The 20929-nt window shown below is 53.2% G+C and overlaps 1 protein-coding gene across 1 annotated transcript in view; it reads left to right on the top strand.

The window, feature by feature from the left end:
* Window positions 1-20355, top strand: part of LOC147086720 (semaphorin-3F-like) — a 33006-nt gene extending 12651 nt beyond the window's left edge. Inside the window, exons 5-9 of the mRNA XM_085978876.1 lie at window positions 2124-2165; window positions 11121-11278; window positions 12447-12514; window positions 13913-14046; window positions 16954-20355. Of these exons, the coding sequence (XP_085835002.1) occupies window positions 2124-2165; window positions 11121-11278; window positions 12447-12514; window positions 13913-14046; window positions 16954-17286 (735 nt within the window). The 3' untranslated portion in view covers window positions 17287-20355. The remainder of the gene's footprint in view (window positions 1-2123; window positions 2166-11120; window positions 11279-12446; window positions 12515-13912; window positions 14047-16953) is intronic.
* Window positions 20356-20929: the final 574 nt, after the last annotated feature.

Raw genomic sequence — 20929 nt, 5'->3', positions numbered from 1 at the left:
GTGGCCTCCTTCTGCGCTGTGTGAATTTAGTGTTCGCTCAAACATGGTCCGAGCGAGACATGGACTTCACAAGGTGGCGTTGCATTGTGTTTGACCATCGGCAGTCCCTCCTGCCTCTGGTTCCTGCCATTCTAGTGTCTGATAATATCCCCTGTCCCGTGTGCAATCGGAGAGAATGCTCGGGTCTGGCCCTCACCTTTCCAAATGTCCAGTTTCTGTGAGAAACTGTGAGAGGTGCAGGGATCATTATCCCTTCCAAAGAGGGAGAAGGGAATAGAAGGATATGCTGAGAGGGTGAGATGAAGAGGGGTGGGAGGAGGAGGCTCGTGTGGACCATAAACATGGTCCTTGGTGCATGTTTAAACATAAGCCTTGGTCCAAACACGGACAAAGGAGCTGAATTTCAGAGGTGAGGTGAGAGTGACTGCCCTCGACATCCAGGCAGCATTTGACCGAGTCTGGCCTCAAGGAGCCCCAGTAAAACTGAAGTCAATGGGAATCGGGGAAAACTCTCCACTGGCTGGAGTCATACCTAGCACAAAGGAAGATAGTTGGAGGTCAATCATCACAGCCCCAGGACATCACTGCAGGAGTTCCTCAGGGCAGTGTCCTAGGCCCAACCATCTTCAGCTGCTTCATCAATGACCTTCCCTCCATTATAAGGTCAGAAATGGGGATGTTCGCTGATGACTGCACAGTGTTCAGTGCCATTCACAAATCCTCAGATAATGAAACAGTCCATGCCCGAATGCAACAAGACCTGGACAACATTCAGGCTCGGTCTGATAAGTGGCAGGTAACATTCGCACGACACAAGTGCCGGGCAATGACTATCTCCAACAAGCGAGAGTCTAACCACCTCCCCTTGACATTCAACGACATTACCATCGCCGAATCCCCCACCATCAACATCCTGGGGGGTCACCATTGACCAGAAACTTACCTGGACCAGCCACATAAATACTGTGGCAACAAGAGCAGGTCAGAGGCTGGGTATTCTGCGGCGAGTGTCTCACCTCCTGACTCCCCAAAGCCTTTCCACCATCTACAAGGCACAAGTCAGGAGTGTGATGGAATACTCTCCACTTGCCTGGATGAGTTGCAGCTCCAACAACACTCGAGAAGCTCGACACCATCCAGGACAAAGCAGCCCGCTTGATCTGCACCCCATCCACCACCTTAAACATTCACTCCCTCCGCCACCGGCGCACCGTGGCTGCAGTGTGGACCATCTACAAGATGCACTGCAGCAACTCGCCAAGGCTTCTTCGGCAGCACCTCCCAAACCCGCCACCTCTTCCACCTAGAAGGACAAGGGCAGCAGGCGCACGGGAACACCACCACCTCCAAGTTCCCCTCCGAGTCACACACACCATCCCGACTTGGAAATATATTGCCAGAGAAATCAGCCAGGGTTCCTGCTCCTGATCACTGTCCGGTGACCCCTGGGTTAGAGAGAGAGGAAATCAGCCAGGGTTCCTGCTCCTGATCACTGCCCAGTGACCCCTGGGTTAGAGAGAGAGGAAATCAGCCAGTGTTCCTGCTCCTGATCACTGCCCAGTGACCCCTGGGTTAGAGAGAGCGGAAATAAGCCAGGGTTCCTGCTCCTGATCACTGTCCAGTGACCCCTGGGTTAGAGAGAGGGGAAATCAGCCAGGGTTCCTGCTCCTGATCACTGCCCAGTGACCCCTGGGTTAGAGAGAGGGGAAATCAGCCAGGGTTCCTGCTCCTGATCACTGTCCGGTGACCCCTGGGTTAGAGAGAGAGAGGGAAAATCAGCCAGGGTTCCTGCTCCTGATCACTGCCCAGTGACCCCTGGGTTAGAGAGAGGGGAAATCAGCCAGGGTTCCTGCTCCTGATCACTGTCCAGTGACCCCTGGGTTAGAGAGAGAGGGGCAAATCAGCCAGGGTTCCTGCTCCTGATCACTGTCCGGTGACCCCAGTCGGAAGGCGGGTGTGAGGCTGTCCCAGCTTCTGGGGTCAAGGAGCAAGTACCAGATCACCTATTATTCCCCAAGGACATCGGACCTAACGCGTCTTCCGAGGGAGGGGGAGGGGGGCAACTCGGAGAGAAGGGGAGAAGAAATTTCTTTAACTCGTTCTGTTTGTTTAAATTTTTTCAGAGTCCTGCTGCCGTCAGAACAATGAAAATCTCCTCAAAACGGGTAAGTAGTGATTGGAGGGCTGGTAACTCGAGGGTTAATCGGGGAGAGCGGACAGACTCGCATCTCTCCGACACCTTTCACCGCCTCGGGGCGTCCCACAGCCCCTCACAGCCAATGAAGGACTTTTTTTGATGTGTGGTCACTGTTATAATGTGGGAAACGCGGCAGCCAATTTGTGCACAGCAAGCTCCCACAAACAGCAATGTGATCAATGACCAGATCGTCTGTTTTTTAGTGATGTGGGTTGAGGAATTAATTTTGGCCCCAGGACACCGTCACGAGGAGTGGAATTCTCTGGAATTCCCTCCCTAAACCTCTCCGCCTCTCTCTCCACCTTTAAGACGCTGAGAGACACCAGTCAGTGTACAGATATCTCCCTGAGAGAGAGGGACTGAGAGACACCAGTCAGTGTACAGATATCTCCCTGAGAGAGAGGGGACTGAGAGACACCAGGCAGTGTACAGATATCTCCCTGAGAGAGAGGGGACTGAGAGACACCAGTCAGTGTACAGATATCTCCCTGAGAGAGGGGACTGAGAGACACCACTCAGTGTACAGATATCTCCCTGAGAGAGGGGACTGAGAGACACCAGTCAGTGTACAGATATCTCCCTGAGAGAGAGGGACTGAGAGACACCAGTCAGTGTACAGATATCTCCCTGAGAGAGAGGGACTGAGAGACACTAGTCAGTGTACAGATATCTCCCTGAGAGAGGGGACTGAGAGACACCAGTCAGTGTACAGATATCTCCCTGAGAGAGAGGGACTGAGAGACACCAGTCAGTGTACAGATATCTCCCTGAGAGAGAGGGACTGAGAGACACTAGTCAGTGTACAGATATCTCCCTGAGAGAGGGGACTGAGAGACACCAGTCAGTGTACAGATATCTCCCTGAGAGAGAGGGACTGAGAGACACCAGTCAGTGTACAGATATCACCCTGAGAGAGAGGGACTGAGAGACACCAGTCAGTGTACAGATATCTCCCTGAGAGAGAGGGACTGAGAGACACCAGTCAGTGTACAGATATCTCCCTGAGAGAGAGGGACTGAGAGACACTAGTCAGTGTACAGATATCTCCCTGAGAGAGAGGGACTGAGAGACACCAGTCAGTGTACAGATATCTCCCTGAGAGAGAGGGACTGAGAGACACTAGTCAGTGTACAGATATCTCCCTGAGAGAGAGGGACTGAGAGACACCAGTCAGTGTACAGATATCACCCTGAGAGAGGGGACTGAGAGACACCACTCAGTGTACAGATATCTCCCTGAGAGAGAGTGACTGAGAGACACCAGTCAGTGTACAGATATCTCCCTGAGAGAGGGGACTGAGAGACACCAGTCAGTGTACAGATATCTCCCTGAGAGAGAGGGACTGAGAGACACCAGTCAGTGTACAGATATCACCCTGAGAGAGGGGACTGAGAGACACCAGTCAGTGTACAGATATCTCCCTGAGAGAGAGGGACTGAGAGACACGAGTCAGTGTACAGATATCTCCCTGAGAGAGAGGGGACTGAGAGATACCAGTCAGTGTGCAGATATCTCCCTGAGAGAGAGGGACTGAGAGACACCAGTCAGTGTACAGATATCTCCCTGAGAGAGAGGGGACTGAGAGACACCAGTCAGTGTGCAGATATCTCCCTGAGAGAGAGGGGACTAAGAGACACCAGTCAGTGTACAGATATCTCCCTGAGAGAGAGGGGACTGAGAGACACCAGTCAGTGTACAGATATCTCCCTGAGAGAGGGGACTGAGAGACACCAGTCAGTGTACAGATATCTCCCTGAGAGAGAGGGGACTGAGAGACACCAGTCAGTGTGCAGATATCTCCCTGAGAGAGAGGGACTGAGAGACACCAGTCAGTGTACAGATATCTCCCTGAGAGACAGGGACTGAGAGACACCAGTCAGTGTACAGATATCTCCCTGAGAGAGGGGACTGAGAGACACCAGTCAGTGTACAGATATCTCCCTGAGAGAGAGGGACTGAGAGACACCAGTCAGTGTACAGATATCTCCCTGAGAGAGAGGGGACTGAGAGACACCAGTCAGTGTACAGGTATCTCCCTGAGAGAGAGGGACTGAGAGACACCAGTCAGTGTACAGATATCTCCCTGAGAGAGAGAGGGACTGAGAGACACCAGTCAGTGTACAGATATCTCCCTGAGAGAGAGGGACTGAGAGACACCAGTCAGTGTACAGATATCTCCCTGAGAGAGAGAGGGACTGAGAGACACCAGTCAGTGTACAGATATCTCCCTGAGAGAGAGGGGACTGAGAGACACCAGTCGGTGTACAGATATCTCCCTGAGAGAGAGGGACTGAGAGACACCAGTCAGTGTTCAGATATCTCCCTGAGGGAGAGGGGACTGAGAGACACCAGTCGGTGTACAGATATCTCCCTGAGAGAGAGGGACTGAGAGACACCAGTCAGTGTACAGATATCTCCCTGAGAGAGAGGAGACGGAGAGACACCAGTCAGTGTACAGATTTCTCCCTGAGAGAGAGGGGACTGAGAGACACCAGTCAGTGTACAGATATCTCCCTGAGAGAGAGGGACTGAGGGACACCAGTCAGTGTAGAGATATCTCCCTGAGAGAGAGGGGACTGAGACACCAGTCAGTGTACAGATAGCTCCCTGAGAGAGAGGGACTGAGAGACACCAGTCAGTGTACAGATATCTCCCTGAGAGAGAGGGACTGAGAGACACCAGTCAGTGTACAGATATCTCCCTGAGAGAGAGGGACTGAGGGACACCAGTCAGTGTACAGATATCTCCCTGAGAGAGAGGGACTGAGAGACACCAGTCAGTGTACAGATATCTCCCTGAGAGAGAGGGACTGAGAGACACCAGTCAGTGTACAGATATCTCCCTGAGAGAGAGGGACTGAGAGACACCAGTCAGTGTACAGATATCTCCCTGAGAGAGAGGGGACTGAGAGACACCAGTCAGTGTACAGATATCTCCCTGAGAGAGGGACTGAGAGACACCAGTCAGTGTGCAGATATCTCCCTGAGAGAGAGGGACTGAGAGACACCAGTCAGTGTACAGATATCTCCCTGAGAGAGAGGGACTGAGAGACACCAGTCAGTGTACAGATATCTCCCTGAGAGAGAGGGACTGAGGGACACCAGTCAGTGTAGAGATATCTCCCTGAGAGAGAGGGGACTGAGAGACACCAGTCAGTGTACAGATAGCTCCCTGAGAGAGAGGGACTGAGAGACACCAGTCAGTGTACAGATATCTCCCTGAGAGAGAGGGACTGAGAGACACCAGTCAGTGTACAGATATCTCCCTGAGAGAGAGGGACTGAGGGACACCAGTCAGTGTAGAGATATCTCCCTGAGAGAGAGGGACTGAGAGACACCAGTCAGTGTACAGATATCTCCCTGAGAGAGAGGGACTGAGAGACACCAGTCAGTGTACAGCTATCTCCCTGAGAGAGAGGGACTGAGGGACACCAGTCAGTGTAGAGATATCTCCCTGAGAGAGAGGGGACTGAGAGACACCAGTCAGTGTACAGATATCTCCCTGAGAGAGGGACTGAGAGACACCAGTCAGTGTGCAGATATCTCCCTGAGAGAGAGGGACTGAGAGACACCAGTCAGTGTGCAGATATCTCCCTGAGAGAGAGGGACTGAGAGACACCAGTCAGTGTACAGATATCTCCCTGAGAGAGAGGGACTGAGGGACACCAGTCAGTGTAGAGATATCTCCCTGAGAGAGAGGGGACTGAGAGACACCAGTCAGTGTACAGATATCTCCCTGAGAGAGAGGGACTGAGAGACACCAGTCAGTGTACAGATATCTCCCTGAGAGAGAGGGACTGAGAGACACCAGTCAGTGTACAGATATCTCCCTGAGGGAGAGGGGACTGAGAGACACCAGTCAGTGTACAGATATCTCCCAGAGAGAGAGGGACTGAGGGACACCAGTCAGTGTAGAGATATCTCCCTGAGAGAGAGGGGACTGAGAGACACCAGTCAGTGTACAGATATCTCCCTGAGAGAGAGGGGACTGAGAGAGACACCAGTCAGTGTACAGATATCTCCCTGAGAGAGAGGGACTGAGAGACACCAGTCAGTGTACAGATATCTCCCTGAGGGAGAGGGACTGAGAGACACCAGTCAGTGTACTGATATCTCCCTGAGAGAGAGGGGACTGAGAGACACCAGTCAGTGTACAGATATCTCCCTGAGAGAGAGGGACTGAGAGACACCGGTCAGTGTACAGATATCTCCCTGAGAGAGAGGGGACTGAGAGACACCAATCAGTGTACAGATATCTCCCTGAGAGAGAGGGGACTGAGAGACACCAATCAGTGTACAGATATCTCCCTGAGAGAGAGGGGACTGAGAGACACCAGTCAGTGTACAGATATCTCCCTGAGAGGGACTGATGTTAAGTATGTGTATTGTATTGAACAATTAACACAAAGACTTAAACGTATAACTCAAACAGGTCTTTACTGGTTGGAGGTAGGGACTATACGTAGGTCTTTACTTCATGCCCACAGGCGGGAACTGAGGGGAGATCAGTACCCACAGTACTATTTATACCCCTATGGCCAGGAGTGGTACTGCGTATCACTACGCCCTACAAGTAGTGCAGTCCTGTCCATAGGTTCAAAGTAGCACACATATTACATACACAACATTCCTCCCTTCTTAGCTTTACAGTCATCTCCCCATTTAACATAACGTAATAACATATATGCATATATAACTTCAGGTTTACATAACAGAATAACATAGATAACTTCATGTCAAAACAGATCACAGATTCAGTCTCTGCGGAAAACAGTTCACAGATTCAATCTCTGTGGTGTAGTCGGTTCACGTTGCTGGAGTGACTCATTCAATAGTCCTTCCATGGATTTAACAGTTTGAACTTCCGAACGAATTGGCTCCGTTCGGAGGGACCACGTGTGTGATCTGGTAGAGGTAATAATGGTTCAGATGGGTCATCTTCTGTTTCGACTTTTCCTTTTCTGCTTCTTGGAGACTCTCTGGGCTCCACTGTCAGCTGCCAGCTGCATGCGCAGTTCCTCCTTCTCGTCCTCCTTTTTCCGTAGTAGAGCCACCTTCTCCCGATGTTCCGTAGACTTTCGGTGTTCCTCCATGATTTCTGTATGGTGGGAGTCGAAGTTACAAGTTGGGCAGGACAGGACATAGTAATATTCGGTGTCGTCCTGATCTAGGCCAGCGAGAGGGTCTTCTATTTCCTCCATACCCAGCTGGGCGTTAGCCAGCTTTTGTTCCAAGTCCAGACATCTTTCCTGAAGAGACTTCTTCATGCGTACCTCTTCATCCAGCTTTTTCTGGGCTTTCAGCAAGTCGTTTACTAATTACCTCATTTGAGATTTTACTACTTCAACTTCTTTTGGAGATTGATTGATCGGACTATTCAATCCCTCTACCGGAGCAGCTGTTTCAGCGGTCTGTTGTTCTACGTTGACGTGAGTCAGCGTACTTTTGGCATCCAAGGGCTGCTCTGTTGCAGTCATCTCAGTCTGTGTTGCCACCTCAGCTCTTCCAATAACCTTTGAGAGCTCCGAACCCCTTTCGTTTGAATATTGAAGTTCGTGTTCAAGTTTTTCCCATTTCAGAGTCCTGTCCTTCAGCATATGCAGGAGTTGGCTGACCGTTAACTCCTCTGACATCAGACGTTTTGTGTGCTCCTGCTCCATTTTCTCCATCAGCTGCTTCTGTTGTCTTTCCAGATTCTCCAACTCTATATCAAAGAACTCTTTCGTTGCATTCAACTCTTGCTCAAAACGGCGAAGCATTTGTTCTAATTGCTGTTGTAGTTTGAAATGGAGTTGAGTTCGAGCCCGGTGTCCCTCAGAAATGGGCACATCAGTAGACTTGCCAGACTCAGAATCCACCGTTAAACTATGTTGTTGTTGCTCAGTGGAATTCTGTGCTGAAACTTTGTCTTTTGCACCTGAGTTGGGCTTACCATCATCCGTTCCAGAGTCTGGGCCGACTATCTTCACCGAGTTCTCACTCGTTATTGTTTGTAGGAAATGCCAGTCCATATTCATTTTCCTAATCCACTCCCATCCTAGTAGTGGAGAACCTCCTTCAGATATCACATATAAGTCCATTATTTGACTGTCTTCACCCTTGTGGACCACTGCAACCTCTATTTTCCCGATGGGGTACACTCTTTGCCCCGTGTATGTTTTCAATATATTCCCCGTATCCTGTAGGGGAATATGTTGGAATAACTTTCCGTAATCTTTCTTATTTATGACCGTCAATGCCGATCCAGTGTCCAATTCCAGTTTTACTTGGACTCCTTCTATCTGAAGAGTGACCCAAATTGTCTGGAGGTCTGCACCCTTACCAGCGTTGAGTACTCTTAAGCTAGCCAGTTCATTACAGCTTAAGCTAGCCAGTTCATTACTGCTAGCGTCTGAATCGGACTCCTGTTCGGTCACCTTGTGTACCTTTGCGTATTTTCCTTGCGGTGACTTCTTGTTGCTGGTCTTCTTCCCTGACCTGCATACTCTAGCTATATGTCCAAGCCTACCACAAGTTCTACATTCTTGGTTTTTAAACCAACACTGGTTCTGATCATGCGTTGTCTTTCCACAACGATAACATTTGCCAGAACTCACACCCAATTTGTGTGCACTGAGCTCCGGTGACCGTAGCTGCATTACTGCCGTGCCTCTCGCTGCGGCTTCGTGTGCTGCTGCCATAGTGACCGCCTTCTCAAGCGTCAGCTCATTCTCCTCGAGCAGTCGCTTTTGTGTATCCTGTTTAAATAAACCACACACAAATTTGTCTCGTAGTGCATCTGTCAGTCCTGTTCCAAACTGGCAATATTTCGCTAATTTACGCAATTCCAGCAAATATTCAGCATTGCTTTCATGCTGTAGCTGCCTTCTGTCGTAAAATTTAAATCGTTCCGCTAGCATCAGCGGCGTGGGGTTTAGATGATCTTTCAGGACAGTAACAATCTCATCGAACGTCTTATCCGCCGGTTCATCTGGTGATAACAGGTGTTTCAATTGCCCGTATGTCTTCGCACCCATTAAATTTAATAATGTTAGAGCTTTATCTTGGTCAAGAATTTTATTGGCCTTACAATAATTTTTTACTCTTTCAACATATATGGCCCAATCTTCGAGGTCACTATCAAAGGTGCTAATATTCCCGTGTTTAGGCATTGTAGATTTGCAATTTCTCAGATTTTATTTTCTTTACTTGTTATCAAAGATGGCGGCTTCCCGCTCTTGCCGTCGTCCTCCGCCCACAAAATGGCGGTTTTCCCGCGCTTGGCGGTCTTCACCCGTCCCCCGACGCCGTCTCCCTTCAGCCCCCGAGTGCGGCCCTTATCTTCTGTGCGATCGATAGCCCGCGCTGTGCACTGCGGCTCTCGCACCTTGAGCTTCTGCAGCCGCCGCGCCTTTCAGTCCGAGTGCGGCCCTTATCTTTGGTCCCGATCGCTGGCCCGCGCTGCGCCTCGCACTTGAAGCGGCTCCCGGCCTCTGGCTTACCCGCTCGCGCGGCTCTTGCTCGCTCCCTCCCGGGCTCTGGCTTACCCGCTCGCGCGTTTCACCGCGGCTCTTATCAGGGATTGCGATCGCCCTTATCTTCTCTAACTTCCCCAGCCCTGTCTTTGCAGCCAACGCTGCACGGCTTACCCCACCACCTAGGTTGATCAAGGAAACTGCAGAAAGACTTCTGTCAGTCGCTGGAAGCTGTCAGGATGGCTGCTGCACTCCAGTGCTCAGTCGCTGATGGAGGCTTCAGAGTCCTAAAGCCTGTCGCTTCTAGTGGGGTGGTGATGTTTGAAACCTCTCTTCAACTGCCGCAGGGTAAGAACCTGACTCGTTGCCAGTGTTAAGTATGTGTATTGTATTGAACAATTAACACAAAGACTTAAACGTATAACTCAAACAGGCCTTTACTGGTTGGAGGTAGGGACTATACGTAGGTCTTTACTTCATGCCCACCGGCGGGAACTGAGGGGAGATCAGTACCCACAGTACTATTTATACCCCTATGGCCAGGAGTGGTACTGCGTATCACTACGCCCTACAAGTAGTGCAGTCCTGTCCATAGGTTCAAAGTAGCACACATATTACATACACAACAACTGAGACACACCAGTCAGTGTACAGATATCTCCCTGAGAGAGAGGGGACTGAGAGACACCAGTCAGTGTACAGATATCTCCCTGAGAGAGAGGGACTGAGAGACACCAGTCAGTGTACAGATATCTCCCTGAGAGAGAGGGACTGAGACACCAGTCAGTGTACAGATATCTCCCTGAGAGAGAGGGACTGAGAGACACCAGTCAGTGTACAGATATCTATCTCAGAGAGAGGGACTGAGAGACGCCAGTCAGTGTACAGATATCTCCCTGAGAGGGGACTGAGAGACACCAGTCAGTGTACAGATATCTCCCTGAGAGAGAGAGGAGACTGAGAGACACCAGTCAGTGTACAGATATCTCCCTGAGAGAGAGGGACAGAGACACCAGTCAGTGTACAGATATCTCACTGAGAGAGAGGGACTGAGAGATACCAGTCAGTGTACAGATATCTCCCTGAGAGAGAGAGGGGACTGAGAGACACCAGTCAGTGTACAGATATCTCCCTGAGAGAGAGGGACTGAGAGACACCAGTCAGTGTACAGATATCTCCCTGAGAGAGAGGGACTGAGAGACACCAGTCAGTGTACAGATATCTCCCTGAGAGAGAGGGGACTGAGAGACACCAGTCAGTGTACAGATATCTCCCTGAGAGAGAGGGACTGAGAGACACCAGTCAGTGTACAGATATCTCCCTGAGAGAGAGGGGACTGAGAGACACCAGTCAGTGTACAGATATCTCCCTGAGAGAGAGGGGACTGGGAGACACCAGTCAGTGTGTTATATCTGGGTGGTGGTTATATCTCTGTAATTATGGTAACAATTTCTGCCTTGGTGTCCACAGCAACAGCTGTACGTGTCCTCGGACGCAGGGGTCACCCAGCTCACGCTGCACCGCTGCGCGAGGTACGGGCTCGGCTGCGCGGATTGTTGCCTGGCCCGGGACCCCTACTGTGCCTGGGACGGCGAATCGTGCTCCCGCTACACTCCGACGTCGAAACGGTAAGTGTCGCGCTTCCCCCGCTGCGATTCCGGGAGAGGGGGGTGGCCTCGTTGCGGTTGGGTTGTGTGGGGGTGCGGCGCTTCATAGAAACATAGAAGATAGGAGCAGGAGTCGGCCATTCGGCCCCTCGAGCCTGCTCCGCCATTTAATGAGATCATGGCTGATCATCCAAATTCAGTACCCTGTCCCTGCCTTCTCCCCATATCACTTGATCCCTTTAGCCTTAAGAAATATATCTAACTCCTTCTTGAATATATTTAATGAATTGGCCTCAACTGCCTTGTGTGTCAGAGAATTCCACAGGTTCACCACTCTCTGGGTGAAGAAATTCCTCCTCATCTCTGTCCTAAATGGCTTACCCCTTACCCTTAGACTGTGACCCCTGGTTCTGGACTCCCCCGCCACCGGGAACATCCTTCCTGCATCTAGTCTGTCTAGTCCTGTTAGAATTTTATAAGTTTCAATGAGATCCCCTCTCATTCTTCTAAACTCCAGCGAGTATAAGCCCAATCGACCCAATCTCTCCTCATACGTCATTCCTGCCATCCCAGGTATCAGTCTGGTGAATCTTCGCTGCACTCCCTCCATGGCAAGAACATCCTTCCTCAGATAAGGCGACCAAAACTGCACACAATACTCAAGGTGTGGTCTCACCAAGGCCCTGTACAACTGCAACAAGACATTCTTGTTGCTGTACTCGAGCCCTCTCGCTACGAAGGCCAACATACCATTTGCCTTCTTAACCGCCTGCTGCACCTGCATGCTTACCTTCAGCGACTGGTGCACAAGGACACCCAGGTCTCGTTGCACTTCCCCTTCTCCCAATCTAGTTCCATTCAGATAATAATCTGCCTTCCTGTTTGACATGACTCAACTGAGCAGCCTGTGGGTGGCGCTGTCCAGGGAGAGTATAAATACTCGGGCACGGGCCCAGCTTGCGCAGGACATTCGTAACAGGAACTAGTGAAGGACGCAACTAGACCTCCATGTTGTAAAACGGTTGATTAAAGCTTTGTTTAACGCTTAGACCAAGTGCCTAGTAGTTTTCTTACGTCAGTTTTTGCCACCAAAGTGGATACCCTCGCATTTACCCACATTATACTGCATCTGCCATGCATCTTCGACCCGGCTCATCCACTGACCGGTGTTTCCACTTCTCCTCCACAGACGCAGCCGGAGGCAGGACGTCAGGCACGGTGATCCCATGAGGCAGTGCAGGGGGCACAACATGAAAGGTGCGGAGATATGGCGAGGCGGGGTGGGGAGCGGTGTAGGGGCGACCAGCCACGGGGCTTGAAGGGCAACCAGAGTGGCATAAAATCGTCCTCTTCCTCAAACCCTCCCCAGAATGTTCAGTGCTCCAAGTGTGGTCTAACCAAGGTATACAGAGACCAGAACTGTGCACAGAGCTCCAAGTGTGGTCTAACCAAGGTATATGGAGACCGGAACTGTGCACGGTGCTCCAAATGCAGTCTCTCCAAGGTATATGGAGACCAGAACTGTGCACGGTGCTCCAAGTGTGGTCTAACCAAGGTATATGGAGACCGGAACTGTGCACAGTGCTCCAAGTGTGGTCTCTCCAAGGTATATGGAGACCAGAACTGTGCACAGTGCTCCGAGTGTGGTCTAACCAAGGTATATGGAGACCAGAACTGTGCACAGTGCTCCGAGTGTGGTCTAACCAAGGTATATGGAGACCAGAACTGTGCACAGTGCTCCAAGTGCAGTCTCTCCAAGGTATATGGAGACCAGAACTGTGCACGGTGCTCCAAGTGTGGTCTAACCAAGGTATATGGAGACCGGAACTGTGCACAGTGCTCCAAGTGTGGTCTCTCCAAGGTATATGGAGACCAGAACTGTGCACGGTGCACCAAGTGTGGTCTAACCAACGTATATGGAGACCAGAACTGTGCACGTTGCTCCAAGTGTGGTCTAACCAATGTATATGGAGACCAGAACTGTGCACGTTGCTCCAAGTGTGGTCTAACCAAGGTATATGGAGACCAGAACTGTGCACAGTGCTCCAAGTGTGGTCTAACCAAGGTATATGGAGACCGGAACTGTGCACAGTGCTCCAAGTGCAGTCTCTCCAAGGTATATGGAGACCAGAACTGTGCACAGTGCTCCAAGTGTGGTCTAACCAAGGTATATGGAGACCGGAATTGTGCACAGTGCTCCAAGTGTGGTCTCTCCAAGGTATATGGAGACCAGAACTGTGCACGGTGCTCCAAGTGTGGTCTAACCAAGGTATATGGAGACCAGAACTGTACACAGCGCTCCAAGTGTGGTCTAACCAAGGTATATGGAGACCAGAACTGTGCACGGTGCTCCAAGTGTGGTCTAACCAAAGTATATGGAGACCGGAACTGTGCACAGTGCTCCAAGTGTGGTCTCTCCAAGGTATATGGAGACCAGAACTGTGCACAGTGCTCCAAGTGCGGTCTAACCAAGGTATATGGAGACCAGAACTGTGCACGTTGCTCCAAGTGTGGTCTAACCATACAAGTTTAACATAACTTTTCAATTGGCCTTATCAGTCTCATGGCACATTTACTCGTCCAGACACCAGGGGGAGATAGAAGTCTGCCTGGATTTCCTCCCATGTTAGTCACTCGCCTGATTCTATCTTTCAGTGGGCAGGACGGTGTCAGACACGGTTCAGTTCGGAGTGGAGGGGAGCAGCACGTTCCTGGAGTGTCACCCCCGCTCTCCCCGGGCAACCACCAAATGGCTGGTCCAGCGCGAGCGGACCGCTCGCAGGAAGCTGGTAAGTAACGCCACGATTTTAAACTTGGCAAAGTCCAGCCCTCTCACTCAGTGTATCTCTCTCTCTCTCTCTCCCCTCGGAGTTCGATGGTCGTGGGTTCGAGCCCCCACTCCAGAGACTCGAGCCCCATAATCCAGGCCGACGCTCTTCCGGTGCCCGTACTGAGGGAGCGCCGCACTGTCGGAGGGGCGGTACTGAGGGAGCACCGCACTGTCGGAGGGGCGGTACTGAGGGAGCACCGCACTGTCGGAGGGGCGGTACTGAGGGAGCGCCGCACTGTCGGAGGGGCGGTACTGAGGGAGCACCGCACTGTCGGAGGGGCGGTACTGAGGGAGCGCCACACTGTCGGAGGGGCGGTACTGAGGGAGCGCCGCACTGTCGGAGGGGCGGTACTGAGGGAGTGCCGCACTGTCGGAGGGGCGGTACTGAGGGAGTGCGGCGGCACTGTCGGAGGGGCGGTACTGAGGGAGCGCCGCACTGTCAGAGGGGCGGTACTGAGGGAGCGCCGCACTGTCAGAGGGGCGGTACTGAGGGAGCGCCGCACTGTCAGAGGGGCGGTACTGAGGGAGCGCCGCACTGTCGGAGGGGCGGTACTGAGGGAGCGCCGCACTGTCGGAGGGGCGGTACTGAGGGAGCGCGGCACTGTCGGAGGGGTGGTACTGAGGGAGTGCCGCACTGTCGGAGTACTTAAAGTAGTTCATTGACTGTAAAGCGTTTATGACGTCCTGAGGTTGTGAAAGGCGCTATAGAAATGCAAGTCTGTCTTTGTGCTTCAATGCCTTTGCCACCCCCAGACTCGACTATTCCAACGCTCTCCTGGCTGGGCACCCACCTTCCACCCTCCGTAAACTTCGGCTCATCCTAAACCCGTTCACCCACCCCTGCCGTGCTCGCTGACCTACATTGGATCCCAGTCCAGCAACAGCTCAGATTTAAAATTCTCATCCTCGTCTTCAAATCCCGCCAGGTCCTCCTCGCTCCTCCCTATCTCTGTAACCTCCTCCAGCCCCTACAACCCTCCCTATCTCTGTAACCTCCTCCAGCCCCTACAACCCTCCCTATCTCTGTAACCTCTTCCAGCCCCTACACCCCTCCCTATCTCTGTAACCTCCTCCAGCCCCTACAACCCTCCCTATCTCTGTAACCTCCTCCACCCCCTACAACCCTCCCTATCTCTGTAACCTCCTCCAGCCCCTACACCCCTCCCTATCTCTGTAACCTCCTCCAGCCCCTACAACCCTCCCTATCTCTGTAACCTCCTCCAGCCCCTACACCCCTCCCTATCTCTGTAACCTCCTCCAGCCCCTACAACCCTCACTATCTCTGTAACCTCCTCCACCCCCTACAACCCTCCCTATCTCTGTAACCTCCTCCAGCCCCTACAACCCTCCCTATCTCTGTAACCTCTTCCAGCCCCTACACCCCTCCCTATCTCTGTAACCTCCTCCAGCCCCTACAACCCTCCCTATCTCTGTAACCTCCTCCACCCCTACAACCCTCCCTATCTCTGTAACCTCCTCCAGCCCCTACACCCCTCCCTATCTCTGTAACCTCCTCCAGCCCCTACAACCCTCCCTATCTCTGTAACCTCCTCCAGCCCCTACACCCCTCCCTATCTCTGTAACCTCCTCCAGCCCCTACAACCCTCACTATCTCTGTAACCTCCTCCACCCCCTACAACCCTCCCTATCTCTGTAACCTCCTCCAGCCCCTACAACCCTCCCTATCTCTGTAACCTCCTCCAGCCCCCTACAACCCTCCCTATCTCTGTAACCTCCTCCAGCCCCTACATCCCTCCCTATCTCTGTAACCTCCTCCAGCCCCTACAACCCTCCCTATCTCTGTAAACTCCTCCAGCCCCTACAACCCTCCCTATCTCTGTAACCTCCTCCAGCCCCTACAACCCTCCCTATCTCTGTAACCTCCTCCAGCCCCTACAACCCTCCCTATCTCTGTAACCTCCTCCAGCCCCTACAACCCTCCCTATCTCTGTAACCTCCTCCAGCCCCCTACAACCCTCCCTATCTCTGTAACCTCCTCCAGCCCCTACAACCCTCCCTATCTCTGTAACCTCCTCCACCCCCTACAACTCTCCCTATCTCTGTAACCTCCTCCAGCCCCTACAACCCTCCCTATCTCTGTAACCTCCTCCAGCCCCTACACCCCTCCCTATCTCTGTAACCTCCTCCAGCCCCTACAACCCTCCCTATCTCTGTAACCTCCTCCAGCCCCTACAACCCTCCCTATCTCTGTAACCTCCTCCAGCCCCTACAACCCTTCCTATCTCTGTAACCTCCTCCAGCCCCTACACCCCTCCCTATCTCTGTAACCTCCTCCAGCCCCTACAACCCTCCCTATCTCTGTAACCTCCTCCAGCCCCTACAACCCTCCCTATCTCTGTAACCTCCTCCAGCCCCTACAACCCTCCCTATCTCTGTAACCTCCTCCAGCCCCCTACAACCCTCCCTATCTCTGTAACCTCCTCCAGCCCCGACAACCCTCCGAGATCTCTGCGCTCCTCCAATTCTGGCCTCTTTAGCATCCCCCCGATTTTCATCACTCCGCCATTGGCGACCGCGCCAGGGCCCCAAGCTCTGGAATTCCCTCCCTAAACCTCTCTGCCTCTCTCTCCTCCTTTTAAGGCGCTCCTTAAAACCGACCTCTTTGACCCAGCTTTTGGTCACTTGTCCCTAATATCTCCTCGTGTGGCTCAGTGTCTGGTTTACGCTGCTGTGAAGCCCCTTGGGACGTTTTGCTACGTTAAAGGCGCTGGTTAAACGCGCGTCATTCCATGTTGTTTTTTTCTGGAGCTGTGAAGCATATGAAGGGCCGCAGCAGCCAGCTTCACGGCTGGGCGATGCCTGTTTTGTCCTCGCGCGCCGGTAAAATATATTTGTTCTGCCGCAGCTGCGCCGGGAGAAGCGGTTCTTGAAGACGGAGCACGGGCTGCTGGTCCGAGCCCTGGAGAGGCGGGACAGCGCGATCTACCACTGTGTGACCACCGAGAACAGCTTCAGCCACACGGCCGGGCGGGTGGACCTCCGGGTCCTCGAGCGGGCTGCGCTAGACGCCGTGTCCTGGGGGCCGGGGGAGACCCAGGGCGGCCGGGGTGACCTCCCGCACCCTCCCGGCCAGCCCGAAGCCGGGGCCATCGACCGATATTGTGAAGACTTCTGGCAGAATATGAGACGGTCGGTGAGGCCGAAGAGAACCAGCGAGGACCCGGGGCGCCACGGCTAAAATGAAGACGACGTGGTTGCGGCCGGAGGCTGTCGCGCGGGCCGGCTGGACGCAGTCAGGAGCGTGCGGTGACAGCAGTCTGGTGCGACGTGCCTGCCCTGTCCCCTTCCCCTCCTCCCCTCCCCAAGGTTATGTCCCCTCTCCCAGTGGCCGCTGACTATAAGCAGCAGTGAGGGGGTCGGGATAGATGTCTCGTTGCACCCTTCCCCAACCCAGGGTCGGAATGACTCGCTGTAAAGTGCGGATGAGCTCGGGGTGGGGGGGACCAGCGCGCACCAGGGATTCATTCTATTCCACGCGAGTTTCAGTTTCCCTGCCGCCCGCCCCCCCCCTCTCAACTTCCTGAATCTAACTGGGGTTCGAGTTCCCCACCCATCTCCCGTGACTCATTTCCCCAAAGCGGCCGCTCCCCCCCGCCACCCAGCGGGAGCTGAGGGAACTGAACGTCGGCCGGGATATTCGGCTAGGGCGTGCATCGCGGGAGCGGACAGCACTTGGGAAGCGAAGCGTCACAGCACGGTGACGAGGGGAGGGGGATCCCCGCCTCTTTAACACCCACCCACCCTTCATCCCGCCTCACCGAGAGGCCAATTGAACCCCACAAACGGGCTGGAAGGCAGAACTTGGGGGGACCAGCCCGCCCGCGTGACATCCGATGGACGTGTCGGCAAATCCCGCCTCCTGTAACCGGACCTTATTTGTCAATTATGTATTCATGGAAGAGGCTCCCGGAAGCATCATCTAATAGGTGGCCGTTTGTAAGGGTTTTTTTTTCTGGAACTGTGAAGCATATAAAGGGCCGCAGCAGCCAGTTTCATGGCTGGCTGATTTCGGTTTTTTTGTCCTCGCGCGCTGTCACAATGGCGTTGCTTTTTTTCAGCCTAACTTTTATGCGCAGCCAGTTGGGGGTGGCGGCCAGGGGGCTCGGTGTCCGAGAAAAGTTCGGCTGCTCGCCGTACGATTCACCGTACCGCGCCCCCGCTCGGCCGGGCTTGACCTCAGATGATGCTCCCGTTGTGTCCTCTCCACGTACGGATCAAGGGGTTCTGAATATTCAGCCCTGTCGGTTTCGTGTGTCTCCCGTCAATTTCCACCCCGCCCAGCGTGCCGGTAAACTTTCCGTGGGTCCGGGCGATGCATAACCGAGCTGAATATCTGAACCCTGGGCGATGTGACTGTCCTGCCGATGTATTTATTCAGAGTTGTACATAGTTCATTAACCTTCACGCCTCGGTGTTGGGTAGCAATACCAAAGATTAGATCGTTTGTTGTGTCCACACACATACACACACACACACGGCTTCGGCCTAGCACAGCCTTGTACCGTGACCCGCAGTGCGATTTACATTACTCAGCCACTGATGACGGTTGGGCGGGGAGGAGGGGGTGGGGGGAATAAAGGGGGCAGTGGAACACCAGCAAACCTCTCCACACCCACCCACCCACCACCCACCCCCAAACACTACACTCCCCTCCTCCCCTCTAGCGGTGCTGACTCTCGTCGGCTGTTCTTGGTGCGCCGAGCCGATTCAAAACCGGCTATTCGACCGCGTGGGGCGTCGCGGCCAGGCCCTGATTCTGGGACCCGTCCGACTCCTGCGCGCGTTTTCAAAGCGGAGGTTGCTGCACGGTGATCAGGAGAAGGCACTCAAAGCCAATTCGCGGTCGCCCCCACGCCCCCCGATCCCCAATCATGTGGCCAGTCTGAGCTCCCAATTCCGGCCCTGGGGTTGCAGGGGGCGGTGGTCAGGGACCTCAGCACTACACCAACCCCCACGGAAGCCTTTTAACGTTGGGCAGCGGTTGCAGTCTGAAGCTCCACGTTTCGGCTCGGAGCGCCCTCTCCGCGGCCACGCCGTCCTCCTCGCAGGTCAGGGGGTCATTTCCCAGCCAATCGCAAGGTGGGGATCTTGCCCCTTCGACATCCCTTCCCTCCACCTGTCTGCTGACAGAAATTCGTACCTCACTGGAACCTCCAGCAGCTGGCCGATACTCAGCTCGCCGGACAAGGACACGTCCTGGGATCTTCCCATTCCATGCAGGTGTGAGCTGTGGCCCAGTGTGGATCACCCTCGCCTCGGAGTCAGAAAGTCATGGGTTTGACCTCCCTCTCCAGAGACTCCAGCCCCACAATCCTGGCTGACACTCCCCAGCGCCAGTACTGTCGGAGGGGCAGTACTGAGGGAGCGCCGCACCGTCGGAGGGGCAGTGCTGAGGGAGCGCCGCACTGTTGGAGGGGCGGTACTGAGGGAGCGCCGTACTGTCGGAGGGGCGTACTGAGGGAGCGGCGCACTGTCGGAGGGGCGGTACTGAGGGAGCGCCGCACTGTCGGAGGGGCGGTACTGAGGGAGGGCCGCACTGTCGGAGGGGCGGTACTGAGGGAGCGCCGCACTGTCGGAGGGGCGGTCTTTCGGATGAGACGTTAAACCGAGGCCCCGTCTGCCCTCTCAGGTGGATGTAAAAGATCCCACGGCCACTATTGGAAGAAGAGCAGGGGGGAGTTCTCCCCGGTGTCCTGGGGCCAATATTTATCCCTCAGCCAACATCACTAAAAAATGTATTATTTAGTCATTATCACATTTCTGTTTGTGGGAGCTTGCTGTGCTCAAATTGGCTGTCGCGTTTCCCACATTACAACAGTGACCACACTTCAAAAAAAGTCCTTCATTGGCTGTGAAGCGCTTTGGGACGTCCTGAGGTGGCGAAAGACGCTGGAGAGATGCGAATCATTCTATAAACAGCTCACTGACTATTTAACCTTTCTTTAAAAAAGCTACTCACAATACAAGGTGCCTTGCCTCAGAGAAACGATGATGCCAAACCGATGCTTTGTTGCAAGGGGCGTTGGCCGTTCAAATATCTCGCTCCCTGCCCGGATTACGGGGCTGGGAAACTGGGTGAGGGCAAAGGCTCATGTCATACCCGCCCACCCTGTTCCCTGGGAGCTCGTCCTGCCTATTTACTGCTCTCCTCCTCCAGGTACTGTGTGTGTGTGTTTTACGTTACGCGAGCCTGTGACAAACCAAACTGTTCATTAAATTAAGTAAAGACCTTTTTTAAAAAAAAAAATCACCGGGTGTGAAGTGCCTCTCTTGTTTTTATTGGCTAGAGTTGAAATGATTTCCCGATTAAATTTCCCGTCGTAATCTCTGTGCTCCGCACTTTAGGAAGGTTGTCAAGGCCTGGGAGAGGGTGTGGAGGAGATTGACTAGAATGGTTCCAGGGATGAGGGACTTCAGTGATGTGGAGAGACTGGAGAAGCTGGGTGATATGCCATCAATAACTCAAAGACAAGGATTCAACTGAAGGCTTTTAATCACTAAGAACATTGCAGCATTGCAGGTCTTCCCACATCGGGTTCGTCTGGTAGGAATGACTCATACAGCTCTTGAGACCTTTATATGGCAAAAGACAGGGGCGTAGCCAATACACACAATAGGAACAAAAGGGGGCGGTTCACACAATACAAGCAGGTAAAACACATGGGCTGATGAAAGCATATATTTCATCACACTGGGATTGTTCTCCTTAGAGCAGAGAAGGTTAAGGGGAGATTGACCAGAATGGTACCAGGGATGAGGGACTTCAGTGATGTGGAGAGACTGGAGAAGCTGGGATTGTTCTCCTTAGAGCAGAGAAGGTT

Source organism: Somniosus microcephalus, unplaced genomic scaffold (assembly GCF_052327205.1).
Source record: "Somniosus microcephalus isolate GS21.2 unplaced genomic scaffold, FLI_Smic_1.0 unresolved_chr7, whole genome shotgun sequence".
Lineage (NCBI taxonomy): Eukaryota > Metazoa > Chordata > Chondrichthyes > Squaliformes > Somniosidae > Somniosus > Somniosus microcephalus.
This window is presented reverse-complemented; position numbering and strand designations above follow the sequence as displayed.